Below are 16,597 nucleotides of genomic sequence, written 5' to 3' on the forward strand. Positions count from 1 at the left end.
TTCATTCACCAGATTGGCAGCTCAGCTCAAAGCAGCCCAGATCAAAGCAGCACGGATTTTGTTTCCATTTGCTCTGACTTTGGAACCATCTTGCACTCACAGAAATTCGTAGTCATCTCATCACTCTCAATCGCTGCATCTAATATCACTCCTCTCATCTTCATCATCATCATTCAAAGCGACAATGGCAGGCGGTCCGGTAAAGCAGCAAACACAAACTCTTCGTTCACACTTTTGTACTTTTTGCTCTATTACAATGCTATGTGAGACTCATTCATTCTGTGCCATCCGTTCTTGTCCATCTCATTCTCATCCCAATTCTCATTCCGTGCGCTGGGTTTTTGCTGTCTTGCCCGGCTGGCTGACGGACGGACGTTCCGGGTGTCTGTTGTGATTGCTGTGACGTATTCCCGCTCTGTCTCTCGACGTTGACGTCCGCGCCGCCACCACTTCTTCTGATTCTGGTTCTCATTCTGATTCTGACGACGATTCCGATGATGACGCTGCTGCCGCGGCGTGGTAGTCCGACGACAATCCGCTGCCGCCGTTCTGGGAAGCGCGCTTTGATCCTCGCATTAAGAAATGGTATGCCAACACCCGTTCGCTCTGCCCGAGCAGGAAAGAGCAAAAACACACAAAAAGGCACATGAACAAACAGTGTGTGCATAGGATCACAGTGAAGTGAGGCGCTGGCAAACAACGCGACAGCACGAGAGGGAACGTTGACCAATTTCACATTGCAGCTTTTGAATTTTGGCTCACTTTGGTGGTTTGGGGTTAGGTTTTACATGAACCACACCACGAAGCAAACAACTTGGGATGATCCGCGAGATGACGCGAAAATCATGGCACAGTGGAAGGCCGAACAGGCCAAAGAAGCGAGAGCGAGTGGCGTAAGTGTTTGCTTGTTCATTGGACACGGCTCTCAGATTGCCTGCGCTCAGATTGCGTGCGCTCAGGTTGAAAGTGTTCGTTTCGCAAAAAGGACATGTGCCAACTCTCTCAACCGTTTTTTCTGTTCTTGTTCTTGTCATCGCCGTTCGTTCAGACCGTCAACCCTTCGCGAATTTCTTCCAGCATCCTCCCAAACCCGAGCTTTCTCGATGCTGAGTCTTCTGACGACGACGGCAGCAGACGCTCATCCGCTTCCAGCACTTCATCGCTACCACTGGCGAAGAGCTCCATCCCCGCACCGCCTCCTGCTCCTGGCAGCACCACCGCGAGAACGACGAGTCGCATTCCTTCGCCTCCTCCGCAGCCGTCCGCTACTCCAAAAAAAGCCTCCGGCGCTGGTAAGAAGACGCAAGTGTGCAGGTGTATTAAATTCGGTGTCCAGTCGCTTATTCTGCCTATTCCCGTCAAATACGGCGCACTCAGCTGGGAAAGCACCAGAGAAGACGGCCGAGCAAAAGAAGGCCGAGCTCGCGGCGTTCATGAAAGAGATCTCAGCAGCCAAGGAAGCTGCCAAGGTCTCTGCCGCGACAACAACAACGACGACTTCCAAGGCCTCAACATCCAGTGCTGGTGAGTTGTGTGGCTTCCTTCATTATTTGTACAGGCTGCTGTCCCTAGGTTTCATCGACTCACCTGATCGACCGATCGAACAACAAAGGCACGGCTCGCTCTCAAGGCTCAACGTCGACTGCGTCTTCTTCAGTCTCTGCCGAGCAGAAGAAGGCCCAAGTCGAGGCGTTTGTGAAGATGACGGCCGAGAAAGTTGCTCGTGGGGGAGTCGGAGGCGCGACCACCGCTGCCCCCGCCAAGAAAGCCACCGAGCAGAAAGGCAAGGGCGCTGGTTCGAATGCTGCTGGCGCATCGAAAACCGCAGCCACCTCTTCCGCGAAGGTTGCCTCAAACTACAACCCCGCGACCGCTTCCGCATCGTACAAGCCTTCCGCTTCCGGTATTGCGTCGACGTACAAGTCAACCTTCCAACCCACCGTTTACAAACCCATCCAGTATACCAATACTGAATACACACCAATGCTCGACTCCTTGCTGGGTCCGTTGCCTGCCTCGGCGGCGCCGGCTTCGTCTTCGTCTGCTGTCACCAGTGCTGCCCCGAAAGCCGCTGGTGCCAGTTCTTCTACTGCGGCGACGACTGCTACAATTGCAGCCAGCAATCTGGTCAGCGCTGCATCTGCTGTCGGTTCTTGTGCGCGAGGCCCCGATCCCTCGTTGAGGCGAGCCAAATCCGGGTCGCTTGCTCAAGGTCCTGGCTCTCCGAATGGCACACTGACTCTGGCTCGGGGCCCCAACTCTAGCCTTCGGCGCCAGGCGCCTTCTGCAGCCGTGCAGTAGCGCGCGGTTTTTTTGTGTGTTTGAAATTTTTTGTGCGAGCCGACCATGCAGTTGAAGAGTGAAATGCGTTTGTTTCGCTCGTGACCGTCAAAAAATCAGAAAACTGAAAGCTTAACTAAGAGTACAATTTACAGGTTTTACAATTTATGTATCAACAGGGCGACAAACTCGCTTCAAAAAATGTTCTTGCGCGGTTCAAAAACTGTTCATGCTCGGTTCAAAAAATATTCATGCTCGGTTCAAATAAGCCTAGCAGATTTCAATGCGACATCCAAGTCAGAGAGTGCTCATCATACCAAAGACGACCTCAGGAATTCGCATACACTCACCTCAACCAAAGCCATGCCCGACGGAATCGGAGTCACGTCTGCCAAATGAGAGGCAAAACGAGAAAATGGTCGTAGCTTCAGATACCTTTCGACGAGAGCCACAGCTTCATTCGATCTGTCCGAGCAAAGGAGTTGTCAGAATCGTCTTTCTTCGATCATGAAACAGACAGAACATCCCTCCTGCTTACCGATTGGCCGACATGGTCGCACGCAGCAGGCTATCAATGCGATCGTTGGTAATCATGTGCAACACAAACTCAGGGAAATGCGTCGAATGCAAAATGGTGCCATAGTCTTGACGGGCGTCAACCCACTCATACACGACGTTCTGCACAATAAAAGTTGCAGAATATGTCAGGGCATGAACCTACCAATGCCAAAAAAAATTGTAACCTGCACCCGCTCTTACCTTGAGAGCAGGACTAGCGGCCATGCGATCGATGCCATCAAGGACTTCAATGTACAGTTTGGCTTCCAGCAAGTCCTGTTGTGTTCGATGACAATGCAGCCATATTTGTCAGAGATTTGCAATATCACAGACACGCGTTTTCGGCCCAGCCATTAAATCCCCCACCTTAATCATCTTGCTGCGAGTCACGCCCGTGGCCGCGACGGCACAACGAAGAGCAACAGGAGTGTTCGCGTCTTGCATTGCCCTTGCGAACAAGTCTTCCAAGCGAAGGTCAAACAAAGATGGGAAGCAATCAAACAGAGAGGTGGCTTCTTGCGGTGCTGCAAATCCAAGTATAAACCATCAAAGAAAAAACAAAAGAAATCACGGAGTGTCAGTGACAAATTGCGAGATGCATCAATGAAACGCAACAACGTAGCGACATACCGATCGATTTGCTCAGCAGCACGTTTTGCCACACAGACTGCAGGCAGGGGATTTGAGCCGATTCCGACACACCGCTCAGCCTCGTCAAGGTTGCCGCAAGGAACGTCATCTACCAAGCGTTTGGAATGTTTCATGTGAGAAAACAATGCGAACGAGTTGATCACAAATTAATGAAACGAGCAGCCATGCATGCTTACCATGCCAAACTTGGCCAGCTGAGGTAAAATGCCGCTCCAGAGACTAGGATCGAAAATCTCATAATCGAGACACAGGTTGGCAATCAAACGGACTGCGGCGGGTTTGCCGCTGTGATTGCGCCACAAGGCACGAATCATGCCCTCCATGTTGCAGGACTCGAGTTCTGCCAGGGATTGGGAGACACCCACGCGTTCCAGCTCAGTATGGATTAGCAGCTGCTGGACGAGCGTTTGAAACTCGGCAATCGGGCTTGCAAAGGCCTTTTCGATGGTGAGGATGGGAGCAACGGCAAGAGTGACGCGTGCGGCTCGATATCGCACATACGATGCCAGCCGCTGCTGCTGCTGCTGCTGCTGAGACGCAGGCGCTTGAGCAGGTTGCGAGGTTTTGCTCGAACTAGGAAGCAGGCCTTGCATGACCATGGGCAACAACGTGGCCAGTGATTTCGTCACGTCAGCACGCGCCACAAGAATCGCACGATTCAGCGAGGCTTCGTCCACAGGGGAAATGACTGGGGCATATGCATCCGTCTCGTGCTCGGCCGATTTGGTGGGCGGAGCCTGCAGCGGTGCTGTTGCGGCAGGTTTGACATCTGAGTCGCTCAGCAGAAGCGACTTCATCAGGGACATGCCGCCGCTACGAGCTCCGGGGCGAGAGGCAGTCGAAGCGCTCGGTTGCGCCACAGAGGACGAGGAGGAGGCAATGGCATCTTCGACGCGCCACCCCTGGACGACGGTTGGTTTTTCGACCTGAGCAATCCAAGTCTCCAACAAATACCGGCGAATCTTGTCTGCGCTGAGCATGTATCGCGACGCAATTCCATTGACCAGTGCATGAATGTCGTGCTTGCCCTCGGACTGCGGCGCCGCCCCCTTGGCGGCTGGAGCGGAATTTCGCTCTGCCACCTTCCAATACAGCTGGCAAACAAGTTCTGCGGGTGTGTCCAGATGCTCGAGGAGCTCGGGCAGGTCCAGTTGAGCCCGGTGCAGCTCAACGTGCGTGGCAGTTCGCTTGCTGAGATGTGACAGCGTTTCGCTGACTTTCTTGACGCGATCCACGGTGGCCGCAGAGCCTCCAGACGCAGCCAACTGCGCTCCCCACTTTTCGACCAACTGCACAGCATGTCGCAGCAGCGCCAGCTTGTCGTCGCCAAGCGGCAGCCGCTCGGCAACAGACGCGGCCGTTGCCACCGCAAAATCCATGTCAGCAATTCGATCAATCATCTCAATGAGGCTCGCAGCAGTCGCTTTCGACTCGGGCGCGGTTTGCTCAGCGTTGGCCAAGTGACTCGAGGCTTGGGATGTCGAAGGAACCAGCATGGATTGGATGGCGGCAACGTAGAACTTGTCACTGGGCAATTGCAGGATGCGGGACAAAGGCAGGAGACGGGGAAGTGACTCGATGGTCAGGAACGGAGCGAGGACCTCCCATGCAGTCTGCGGGCAAATCAGAGCATGGAAGGACATTCGTGCGGGTGCCTCGCCTTCCACACGGGCTGTCGCGGATTTGACCTGCCGTGCTGTAGTTTGAGTCTTTTGGTCGGCCATGAAGCGATCAAAGTGCTCGAGAACATCAATCACAAGACTGCCCTGCTGAACAGACAGAGGAACACTCGCGCGTCGCACACCTGCGACCTGCTGGCATGTTGCGAGCACAAAGCGAATGCGAGGATAGTCGGTTGCATCCAGCTCTCCAAGACACTCGTCGAGCAGGCACTCAAAGATGCCTTCCAGATCATTGGTGTGCGCCAACAGCGGTGGAAGCACAATCCTCAAGATGGCCAAGGGAGTGGTCGAATCCAGCAGCAGCGACCTGCACGCGGACAAGAGTGGAACCTTGCTGTCGACCCCAAAGCAAGCAGCAAACCGCACAATGTTCTCAAAGTGCACCGACCGCACCGCAGCAGATGCTTCTGCAGGCGTTCGCAATCCCGCGCACCAGCTGGCAACCAGCTTTTGACAGAGGGCAGCCACGTAGGTCTGGAACTCTGAAGGCTGCGCCAACAGACCGTCCGCCTTGGCTTGCTCATGGGCCTGACCCAGGGCCAAGAAGCGCTTGGGGTTGAAATCAATCCCTTGCACAGCGAGATAGTTCCACCATTGGGCTTGCGTGTCGAGTTGCTGGAACTCGGTCTGCAGCACCGAGTCACTGCTTTGGTCTTGCGCCAACAGGATGGAACCCACCCTCGCCAAGGACGAGAGCCTTGCATGGCCTCCATCTTGAATGGAGATGTGAGCGTGCAGCGCGTCCAATGCATGATCGAGTCGCATTGAAAACAGCGCCCCGATCGCGAGCGAGCCATCCACAGCCGGCGCTTGGACAATTTTGCCTGTGAGAAGCGAGGCAAGGGTATCAATCACCGAGCAGGACTGGGTGGCCACGGCAGAAAGCATGGTTTGGATTGTTTCGTTGGATTTCTCCAGGGCCTGTCGCAGTCCAGGCTCGTCGTCATTCGCGTCCGCTGCAAGATTGGCATCTTCTGGGAGCAGGAATGCATCGAGAGGAAGCTCTGCATTGTGGCTCATTTTGAGCACGCACGTGGCGAGAGAGTGAAGCGAATACCTGAGCGCCAGCGAGTACAGGCTGTTGTCTTTGGCCAGCTGCACTAGTTCTCGCGCCGACTTTGTGATGGTCGCGAGCGGTGCACAGGTAGCCGGGCCAGACGATGCTTGCGCGACCAGACGAGCTGCAACTGGCATGGCGCTGCGGGAGCTCAAGACCAGGCCGGTTTCGACAAACCGAGTCGCAGAAGCAGACGTTGCAGAGGACGCGCCGCCGTGAATGAGGGCGTATGAAGCAGCGCTGTCACCGCGATCGGTGGAAGGGGATGAGGAGGGATCGCACTCGCAGTTCTCCAGAACGGCACTGGCGAGATCAATGTACTTGTACGCACCCACTGCATCCCCAAGCTGCGGGATGTTGCAGACTGCTGCGCACTGTTGGATCAAGCGCAGACAGCGCGGAACGACCTTGCACTTCATGAGCTTCAGATTGGGCTCGTACTCGGCAAAGTCGTTGGCCACCTTTGCGACAAGCGACTGGACGAATGTGATCACAGCGTCGTGGGATTCAGGATGCAAGGCATCACCAAACGCAAGGGCCGCCTCACAGAAGCAGAGGGAGCGATCAATGTTGCCGCTGTCGAGCGCCAGACGAGCAAGACACAACAAGGCTCCGCGATGATCCATGCCGAGAAGACGAGTCAGCCGTTCCAGCGAGGCATCCGACATTTCCGCCGCAAAGAGGCGAGCGACAATGTCTTGCTGCTGAGCATCGGTCTGCCAGTCAGAGAGCCCCGCAATTTCGCCAAATCCGGTTTGCAGCTCCCGACAAACTGGAAGGCGTTTGATGGCCATCGACAGCTGCTTTCGTAGCGCCACAAGGCGAGAATCAACAACCTCCTGCTCGGCCGCTTGAGGGCCAGAGCACGCGGAAGCAACAGCGGACTGCAGCACCAAATCCTGGGATTGCAGCAACAGGGCCTCCAAAACTCTCTGGCTGTAGGCCATGACGGCCAAACGAGCACGCTTATCGTACTCTTGGAGGAGAATATTGTCATCCAAGGTATCATGGAGCCATTGTAGAAAGTGCGACGCGACGCTGCAGAGCGTTTTGGAGCTGGTCAGAGAACCAATGGCGCGCGCCGCTGCCGTGGAGCGCTCGACGCACGCTTGCTCGAGGCGGCTCGGCTCGATCGTCGCGCCATCGGTGGGAAGCCAGCCTGGGCATAGATTTTGCAAGCGAATGACATAGGCGTCCGCTTCTTCGAGATGGTGGTAGGCTTTCACGACAGACAGCGCGTCGTCGAGAGCCGAGGGCACGTCCAAGCGCGACAGGATGGCGGAGACCAACCCTCGCGCCTGCGTCATGTCGGACATGTTGAACGCACGGAACCCATACAGGGAAAGGGCCTTCCGGATGTGCATGATGCGGTACTGCTCGCCAACCTCGGACTGACGATCGTGCGACCAAACGGTCAGGGCATTTTGCACAATTGTCTCCACGCTTGTGCTCCACGGAACGACGATATGCCGCATCATTTCCAGAGTAACATCGACACGCGTGGAAATTCCCTGGATGCAGGGAATGATGGCAACGACGCGGGCCTCCCACGGCGAGTCGGACAACGCCGAGGCAAACGCCGTGCAGCCAGCCATCAGCTCGTTGCAGTACGACTGCAGAACGTCGTCGCACTTTAACGATTCGCGTTGAGCAAATGGCTGAATCTCATTTTGGACCACGCCAGCCAGCAGTTCGGCGGCAGCAACGCGCTCGAGCAAGAACAGGCAAATGGACGAAGGCGTTTCTTGCACAAAATGGTCGAGCGTCATTTTAATGTCCAACTCTCGCAGGTAGGCGAGCGTTTCCAGTTGCCGGTGCAGCGTTTGTACTGCCGTGAGACAAGCAGTAAAGTGCTGCGATGCCGCCAGAATGCTGCTCTTGCGCTCAAGGTCATCTTCTCCGTCGTCCGATGCTGCTGCTGCTGCTGCTGCTGCTGCTGTGGGCGCCGACAAGCCGTCGGGTTGGCTGGAGGTTGGCAGAGGAGCAAACAGCACCATGCGCCGAATTGTATCAAGCGGCGTAGCCGCAAAGCCTTCGCTGGCCTTGGCCGCCGCTGCAGATCCTGATTCGACAGCGTACGCAACAGTCAAGGGCTTGGCGAGGGAGAGCATGGCGATGCCGTTGGCAGGCCACTTTGCAGGCTCAGCCTTCTCCAGCAGTCTCGAGCGTTGCTCAAGCCACGAGGCAAAGAAGGCAATATCGCGATGCGAAGCAATATGCGGAATGAGCTCGGCACTCAACCACGCGCAATAGTGGCTGGACGACACAATGGTCGAGCCTGCATTGCCGTCCTCCATGGATGACGACACACCGTTGCCCAGCTGGTGACACACCTCAAAGCCCTCCGGAATGGCAGCCAGAATGTGACGGATGTGGGCTTTGAGGGATCCGTCTAGATCCTGAACATGGCGACGCCAGACCACGGTTGCCGCGCCCAGGTTGCCCTTGTTGAGCTGGGCCACCACCTCTTTGGCGGGGTCAGCAACGCGAAATTGTTGCCACTGAATGCCATCGAACGGCAATGCCACAGGGCTTGCTGCAGTACCGCCAGCGATCGTACCGCAGCGCGACAAGTGGAAAGTGGACAAGCGATGAAGCGTGTCGGCGACTTCCATCTTCCGAAGCTCGCGATCCCCGACGCTGAGGCGCTGCTGTGCACTCTTGTCGTCGGCAAGCAGCGAGGCTTGTGCAAACTCGAGCAACGCGACGGTGCTTTGCAACGAGGGAAGCGACGCCTGGATGCAAAACTCGATTACATAGTCGAGATCTTTAACGTTGCGGAGCGCATCCACCAGCTGTTTGTCTGCGCCTTCCGCAGCGGCAGATCCAACGCCACCCTTGATAGCAACGTCGGCGATATGCGTGCAGCGCACCTTGTGCACGAGCTCGACATCCATTTGGAACAATTTGGCAAATTGAATGGCCTCCTCAAAGTGGCCCTTGTGCAGGAGGTGGTAGAAGCGATTGGTTGGCAGAGTTTCTTGCAATCGGCGCACAATCAGCTTGGACGAGTTCTCTTCTCCAGAACGGTACTCGACAAACGCGACGGAATCATAGCCAAACTCCATTGTGGCGATGCACGTCTTGTTGGGAACTTCGAGCGTGTAAAGCCGAGCAAACGAGGGCAATGCCATGATTTCAACGTGCAGTGCCCCCGTTTCCGAGGCCAGCGTCACTGCGGCAATCTTGCCTTGCGAGCACGACACGCTTTTGGCGGCCGCGGCGACCGTCGACGCGGCGGTGGCCGACATTGGAACTTTTCCAGTGTTGGTGGACTGGGAATATTCGTGACTCTCTGATGGAATCATTCCCAAGGTCGCCAGAACGTCGTCCTCTTCGCAAAACGGCAACACGCTAAAGTCGCTGCAGGCCAAGCCAACGGCGGACTCGCGCAGCAATTGAAGCGAAAAGGAGCATGACACGGCTCCATACTCGCGCTGCAACCGCCACAAGGCCAGCTTTCCAGCATCGTTGCAGGTGAGGAAGTGCTTTCCATCCGGCATGGCTTGGATTTTCGAAACTGGCACGCCGCCCAGCACTCGCGCACACAGATCGACCTGTCGGAATTGCTTTTCGCCGTAGTTGGCCACCCACAGAGAGACAGCAGCCTTCTCGCTGTCAGTCACTGCGACAACAACGGCGGACGATGGATCCATTCGCAACACGGCACCACCACTCGTTGCAGACGTGTCGGCAGAGTCGGCAGTGCTGGGGCCAGTGCCACTGGTCACAGGCACGACAGAGACACACGCTGCCATGCTGCTGACGGCCTTGGGATGCACAGTTCGGAGATCTGTGCACGACATGGTGATTGCTGCCTGAATTTGTTTCGCCTGGGCCAAGTTGCGCTGCACGATGGCTTGGGCGAGCGCGGACAGATCAATGTCGAAAAAGCGGAAAAGCTGACCCTGCGCCGATGCGACAATGAGCTCATAGACGGCGTCGTTCCGAAGGCTCTTGATGAATTGCATTGCAGCAAACGCTGTGGGCCGCGCACGAGACGACACGGACGACGACTGCTTCGCGCTCGGCGTTGAGCCGCCTTGCAGAGCGCCCGGAGCCACCAGCTGCTGCGAAAACAGCATCAGCTGCGAGGGGACGTGCAGAAAGTGCACCGAGCCCAGGCTGTCCGCAATGACGAGAAACACGCCATCATCGCTCCATACAACCGCGTCGGCAGAGGCGTCGAGGTTGACGGTGGCGAGCAGTTGGTCGCAGTTGCTGCCAAAGATGTGGATTTGCTTGTTGACGCACAGGCACATGCCGTGTGGGCTCGCGCTCGCAAAGAACGCGGGCGCGCCGCTCGAGGCGGTTGACGCGGGTTTGGTCGATTTTGAAACGGGATTTTGCGCGCCAAGAACACGGACTTGGCTGGCGTCGCCGTTTTCCTTGTGCTGCTCCTCTTCCTCGTCCGCCTCGTTGCGCGAGGACAGCGGCGCGCCTTGTTGTTGTGCTGTCAGACTCGCGAGACTGCCCGGCGCGCTGGCAGCTGTGGCCATAGTGTCCACTCGGTAGAGCGCAATGCCTTCTTCCTTGCGAGCGCCAAAGCGCGACGTCTCCTCGCCGTTGTCTGCCAGTCCGGCCTCCAGCTGGTCAAACACGACCGTCGCCATCAAGTTTGGGTGCGCGTCCATCGAGCCCGGCGTTGCAGAGCCTGCGCGCACGGCAGCGGTGGTCAAGTGTGGAGGCGACATTGCTGAAACGAAACGGCTGGTTTCAAACAGTTTTCAAGATGGTTTGGCGGGAAAAAAGAAACCAAATCCGAAATTTGAGACGAAAGAAAAAACAGTACACAAAGTTGAAAAAAAAAGAGAAAAAGTTGAATGAGCAGCGTCAAGGAGGGCGAAAGGAGGTGCAATATGAGAGACGAGGTCGCGAGGGAAAGGGACGAGGCAGGGCGCAATGAAACCATTAGGATTGTGTGTGAATTGCTTGTGGATCGTTTTGAACTCGCCAGACAAAACAAGCAGTAGATCTCGAAATGTGCGACTATTCTTCCGAAAGGACTGAAGTCAAGCTTTCGCATCAAGCAGCGGGACAGCAAGAAACTCTTGTTGTGTGTTTCGGAACCAAGCCTCACGATGGTGTTTCGTTTTCCCCTTTCAAGTTGAGCCGAAACTCGTTGACACCATCCGAAAATCGCTCAGTGGATGGACTGTCTCAACAGAAGCCAAGAAATAAGGACCGAGGAGAGGAGGAGAGGAGCGTGCAAGGACGTGTGGCTTTGATGTATGGGACTGGCGCGTTGACCAATCGTGTGAGGGCTGAAACTTGCGGCTAGAGCCACCGCCCCCTTTCTTCCTCGCCGAGCACAGAGGTTCTTTGACCCCGGATGGATTGTTCTCCCTTGTTCCATCACTCCCAACAAGCTGTCCAATGTACGCAACACGCCATCCGAGCGCTTGAGGTTGCTGGAGAATTGTCTGACGCACGCGACCTGAAGACACTTCAGGGAATTACTTCCTTGTTCGCCTTTTCGTTTTGAGGTGGATCTTTTCGTTGCTTTTCAAGTGTGCTTGTCCCCATCCAACCATGCGGGTCTCGTCTACACGTTCAGCTGTCAAAGGTCACGCTTATTGCAAGATCATATTGCGTTTTTTTTTTTTTTTTTTTTTTTTTTTTTTTTGCCTTGTCCCCCCAAGCTTCGCTTTCCCCCTCCGCTGACCCGAACACGTCCACAATTCTGTGCCGCATGCCTCTTTCATGAGTTGTGTTTCCATCGTTCTTCTTTAATTCCATTTTCCCCGGCTTCATGTTCAACCGCAACTGACCATTCTTTTTTTTTTTTTTTTTTTTTTTTTGTTTCTGATTTCATTTTCTCCGTTCTCCGAGCTTTGATACGTCGCAAAAGCAAACCCCCCTCCCTCCCGCGGCCCTTTCTCCATACGCACAAGGGAGCCTTGCTACCAAACACCAGTTCAGAAGAGGGGGGAAAGAAGGGTGCTTGACTCAAGCACCGCACCCCATGATGGACGGGCCTCCGCGGCTTGCGGACTTGGCGGTTGGGCCTGCCGGTCGTGTCACAGCCGCAGGCAGTTACAGTTCCAGCGGCGACCACGGTCCCACCACCACGGCCGCCGCAAGTAGTAGCAGTTTCAGTGACACTGGAGGGAAATTTGATGTGGGTCACCATCCAAGCGTTAGTTATAGTTATAGCGAGAGCAGCAGCAGCAGCAGCAGCAGCAGCAGCAAAAGCGCTCTCGGCGGTCATGTCGGAGCCAGCCAATCTGGTGCTGCCGTCCCGCGGTCGCCGGCCACCAACAACCCTGCTGCGTCCAGTATCGACAATGGCATCTACTCGGCCGTCTCAGCACCAGGAGCAGGAGCAGGAGCAGGAGCAGCTGCATCTGCTGCAGGAAGAAGGAGCAGCGGCGGAGCGATGGTTCTCCCGTCCTCACTGTCGCTTTCCGCGCTCTCTTCGCTTGCGGCTGGAGGCTCCCTTTCACCGCAGGCGCTCTCGTCGACGGGGTCCCTATCGTCGTCATCGTCGTCGCTTCTTCAGGCCACGTCGTTGCTTCCCGGATCTGCGGCGCATGCCCAGCCGCTGCTGCATTCTCATCAGCCGTCGTCTCATCCGCTTCACTCGAGCGCTTCGCCCTTGCCAAGTCACTTCCACCCAGCACAGTACCCGGCCGTCCCGTCGCAGTTCCACGGCTCCCATCTCCATCAGCAGCATCCTGCTGCGTACACGCCACACGTCTATCCTTCGCAGCAACAACTGCAGCAGGCCCAGTCGCCCGCGTCAGCACACCACTCCTTCACCGCGCCATCGTCCACAGCGCAACCGCAGGGTTCGTCGTCCTCGTCGTCGCCTCCCAGTTTGGCCATGTCCAGCGCCACACAGACCATTCGGCGTCGCGCGCGGTCGTCTTCATCGTCGTCAGTCGTCCCTCCAGGCGCCCTGTCGCGGTGGACGGGCGGGGCCGTCACCCCAACGGCCATGTCGGCGTCCACCTCCTCATTGACACGATCCCACACGTCTTCGTCGTTGGCGTCGACGGCCATGCAATCATCCACCTCTGTGACTGCGACAGGCTTTCTGCCGAGCAGTCTGGCTGGCTCTTCGCCCTCGTTGCTTCATTCGCAGCAATCTCCACCCACGACGACGACGAGCGTGCTGCGAAACAACCCCAGTATCAACAGCAGCAATAGTAGCAGCACCAGCAGTATTAGCGTTTCAGGCAACATGCCCAGTGGCAGTCTGCCTCTTTACAAGCCAATGTTGGAGACATTTCAACGCGATTCAACGCTCTCCGAGCTGACCGAGCCCGCCGATCACGACCATGCGTTGGATGACAGCAGCCAACTTGCGCTCGAGCTTGCTGCCGACTCGTACATTCTAAGCAACAGCACCAGTTGCTCGTCGCTGTCCGCCATGGCAGGACCTCCTCTGCCCATCTCCTCCAATCTGGACGAGCTCGTGCGCCGGTTTGAAGCGTCTCAAGTCAGCCCTTTCAGTACGTTGCATGACGTTGCTCTGTGTAGAGGGGGTGTTTGTGTGTTTCGGCTTTTGTTTTTTTGTGTGAACGTCCGCCTTTCGATTGTTCATGTTTTGCAAGTTATTTGGGATTTGGCGAGCCTCATTTTTGTGTCTCATTGGCTCTGTGCCTTTATTCGTTTCAACAGGATATTTGACCGAAGACGACGACTCTGCTCGAACGACGAGTGAGAGTGATTCTGAAACGAGGCGCTATCAATCTCCCTTGGAGTTGACATGGCAGCGCGGAGACTTGCTGGGTCAAGGGGCATTTGGCAAAGTTTACCGAGGTCTTCTGCCGACGGGCGAATTTGTGGCCGTCAAGCAAGTCGAGCTCGATCAAGAGCACTTGGGAGAAGTACGGCGACATTCTTTGATGTGGACGGGTGATTTTTTTGTTTCTTGTGCTCAAAGCGCTGCGTTTGCATGTCGTCTATTTTTGTTCCCCCCCCCCCTTTTTTGTTGCAGATTCGGGCGTTGGAAAAGGAAGTTCGCCTGCTCTCTGCGCTCTCGCACCCAAACATTGTTCGATACATTACCACGCAAACCGATCAAGCCAATCTGTATATTCTGCTCGAGTATGTTCCTGGAGGCTCAATTGCTAGTCTGCTGTCCAAGTTTGGGCTTCTCAACGTCGAGGTAGGCAGTGTGTTGACATGGCTTGGGAGGCAGTCCTCTTTTTTTTTTTTTTTTTTTTTTTTTTTGAGTTGACTCACCTTTTCGACTGCTTTTAGGTTGTGAGCAACTACACTCGTCAAATCCTTGCTGGCCTGGTGTACTTGCATGATAATAATATTGTGCACCTGGACATCAAGGGTGCCAACATTCTCGTTGACAACAATGGCGTGATCAAATTGGCCGACTTTGGTGCTTCTGGTCGGCTGGCGGTGACCTATTCCCTTAATACTCGGGCCCTGCGCGGCACTCCATATTGGATGGCTCCCGAAATCATCAGACAAGAGGTGAGAGCGACGTGGTTGGTGTTTGTTTTGCCTTGCTCCGACCACAGCGTTCTGTGACTGCCCGCTGAACGTGCTTTTGCATCGATCTGGAATGGTTTAGACGTATGGAAAATCCGCAGACATTTGGTCCTTGGGTTGTACGGTCGTGGAAATGCTCACGGGCAAGCCGCCATGGTGCAATTTCAAGGATTACGTTCCAGCCATGTTTCACATTGCGACTTCGTCCAACATTCCCGACATTCCCGAATCCCTGTCAGCAGAAGGCAGGAACTTGCTCCTTCAGTGCTTCCAACGCATTCCCGAGCACCGTCCGACTGCTGCAATGCTCATCACTCACGATTTTGTTCGGTGCGGTATTTTTTTTTTTTTTTTTTTTTTTTTGCCTTTTCTATTCTACGTTTCCTTGTTGCGTACTCCCGACCTTTTTTGGTTTGTTTTATTTTGCTCACAACACCTCCCCCTTTTTCGTTTTCGATTTTCTTTTCAGGATGCGAGGGCGCTCGCTTCACCGATCGTCATCGTTGAGTAGCCACTCGAGCCGAGCTTTGCCAATACGCTCTCCGAGCTCGAGCAATCTTGCGGGAATCTCACACACTCAACTCGGGCGTTCGCCCTCCACGCGCACTCGGGCCCTCTCAAATACAGACGTGATTGTTGGACACACTTCCGCAAGCTCTTCACCAAGCACTCCAACCCAAAATTCTGGTTTTGGATACACAACCGCCGCTGCTGAAGAACAGACCGGTCTGTCTCGTCGACACGCCTCGCTGCATGGCTCTGCAACCGATATTGCGGAAGAAACAGGCGGCGGGCCGACAATCCCTCCGCGCATCGCGGCGCTTGCAGGCGTTTCTCCCGCATCGCGCACCATCAGCGCGTCGCGCAAATTGCGCAACAGCTTCAGCTCGCCGCTCGCAATCGCCGGCAACGCGCTTCCAGAAGCGCTGCCCATTCCTGTTGGAATGAATCCTCCTCCGGCAACCGGCCTGGCAGGCTCCACTGCATCCATGGCCGGGTCGGTCACGGCATCGTCGGTCGGTGGCATTGCCTACCCGCTTTCACCCAAGATGACTCCACAAAATCGGCTTCACCGTCTCGGCGGCCTGTCTGCAGAGGCCCTCGAAAGCAGCCCGCCTTTTGCACAGCATGCAACTGCACAGTACACTCCAAGTGCACACGCAGCCGTGTTGGCACACTATCTCCAGCATCAGCGCACCCCTGGTTCCCAGAGCTCCCCTTTCGGCTCTGCCTCAAGTTCACTGAACGTTTCGCCCAGCGGCAGCATTGACAGTGCACTTTACGCGTTTGACATTGAGGGCAACGAGGCTCTTGAAGATGTCCCCAACACCCAACCAGTGGTAAGGCTGCATAGTGTCGCTGTTTGACTTTGGTACACCTTTGGCCTTTCGCTCAACTTCGTCACCCTTTGCCCCGCTCCTCCAGGTTCGCTTTTCCTCGAAAAATTCATCGCGTGGTTCGTTGGAATCCGTTTTGGATGCGTCTGAGCCCGCACCAGCAACCATCCATCCCGAGCAATTTCCACGGCAACTTCGTCGCCGCTTGTCGGTGGATCCGTGAGTTCTTTGCTGGAAGTGGAAGGTTATACTTTTTTTTTTGGGTGTGTCATTGAACTCATGTCACGCACCCCGAATTTGAACAGAGCTGTTCGAGCTGAGCGTGCACGTTCTTGGGACGGCCAAGGCTTGCAGAGACGCGCGTCACTTCACTACCATTCGCAACGCAACGTTGAGTCAGTCGCGGATGGTCCGCTTCTCAACTGACAGACAAAGCCCCCACGCTTTACTACCCTGCTCCCACATCATTGTAGCGCTTGTATTCTTCTCACATTTTGTTTTTAACATAAATCCTATTCGTTTTGAATCTAGATCTGTTCGAAAAGGACGATCTATCTAAAAGGACGCATTTCGGG

At 55.4% G+C, this 16,597-nt stretch overlaps 3 protein-coding genes across 3 annotated transcripts; 2 read left to right on the forward strand and 1 right to left on the reverse strand.

Moving 5' to 3' along the window:
- The first annotated feature begins 143 nt into the window (after positions 1-143).
- Positions 144-2,436, forward strand: CAOG_03063 (hypothetical protein). The gene is made up of 6 exons (XM_004363845.2): positions 144-199; positions 524-585; positions 782-893; positions 1,049-1,292; positions 1,378-1,524; positions 1,613-2,436. The coding sequence occupies exons 1-6, from the start codon at positions 185-187 to the stop codon at positions 2,299-2,301; spliced, it is 1,269 nt and encodes a 422-aa protein (XP_004363902.1). The 5' UTR covers positions 144-184; the 3' UTR covers positions 2,302-2,436.
- On the reverse strand, positions 2,412-11,026 carry CAOG_03064 (hypothetical protein). Its single transcript, XM_004363846.2, has 7 exons — positions 3,666-11,026; positions 3,469-3,577; positions 3,205-3,362; positions 3,040-3,114; positions 2,819-2,958; positions 2,631-2,745; positions 2,412-2,550 (listed from the first exon to the last, which is right to left on the reverse strand). Exons 1-7 carry the CDS (start codon positions 10,920-10,922, stop codon positions 2,530-2,532), a joined length of 7,875 nt encoding a protein of 2,624 aa, XP_004363903.2. The 5' UTR covers positions 10,923-11,026; the 3' UTR covers positions 2,412-2,529.
- Positions 11,027-12,037: 1,011 nt separating this feature from the next.
- CAOG_03065 (mitogen-activated protein kinase kinase kinase 3) lies at positions 12,038-16,544 on the forward strand. The gene is made up of 8 exons (XM_004363847.2): positions 12,038-13,685; positions 13,855-14,063; positions 14,174-14,344; positions 14,440-14,667; positions 14,768-15,015; positions 15,155-16,025; positions 16,111-16,241; positions 16,328-16,544. The coding sequence occupies exons 1-8, from the start codon at positions 12,194-12,196 to the stop codon at positions 16,446-16,448; spliced, it is 3,471 nt and encodes a 1,156-aa protein (XP_004363904.2). The 5' UTR covers positions 12,038-12,193; the 3' UTR covers positions 16,449-16,544.
- Positions 16,545-16,597: the final 53 nt, after the last annotated feature.

The sequence above is a fragment of the Capsaspora owczarzaki genome (genome assembly GCF_000151315.2).
Source record: "Capsaspora owczarzaki ATCC 30864 unplaced genomic scaffold supercont2.4, whole genome shotgun sequence".
NCBI classification, from domain to species: domain Eukaryota; class Filasterea; order Ministeriida; family Capsasporidae; genus Capsaspora; species Capsaspora owczarzaki.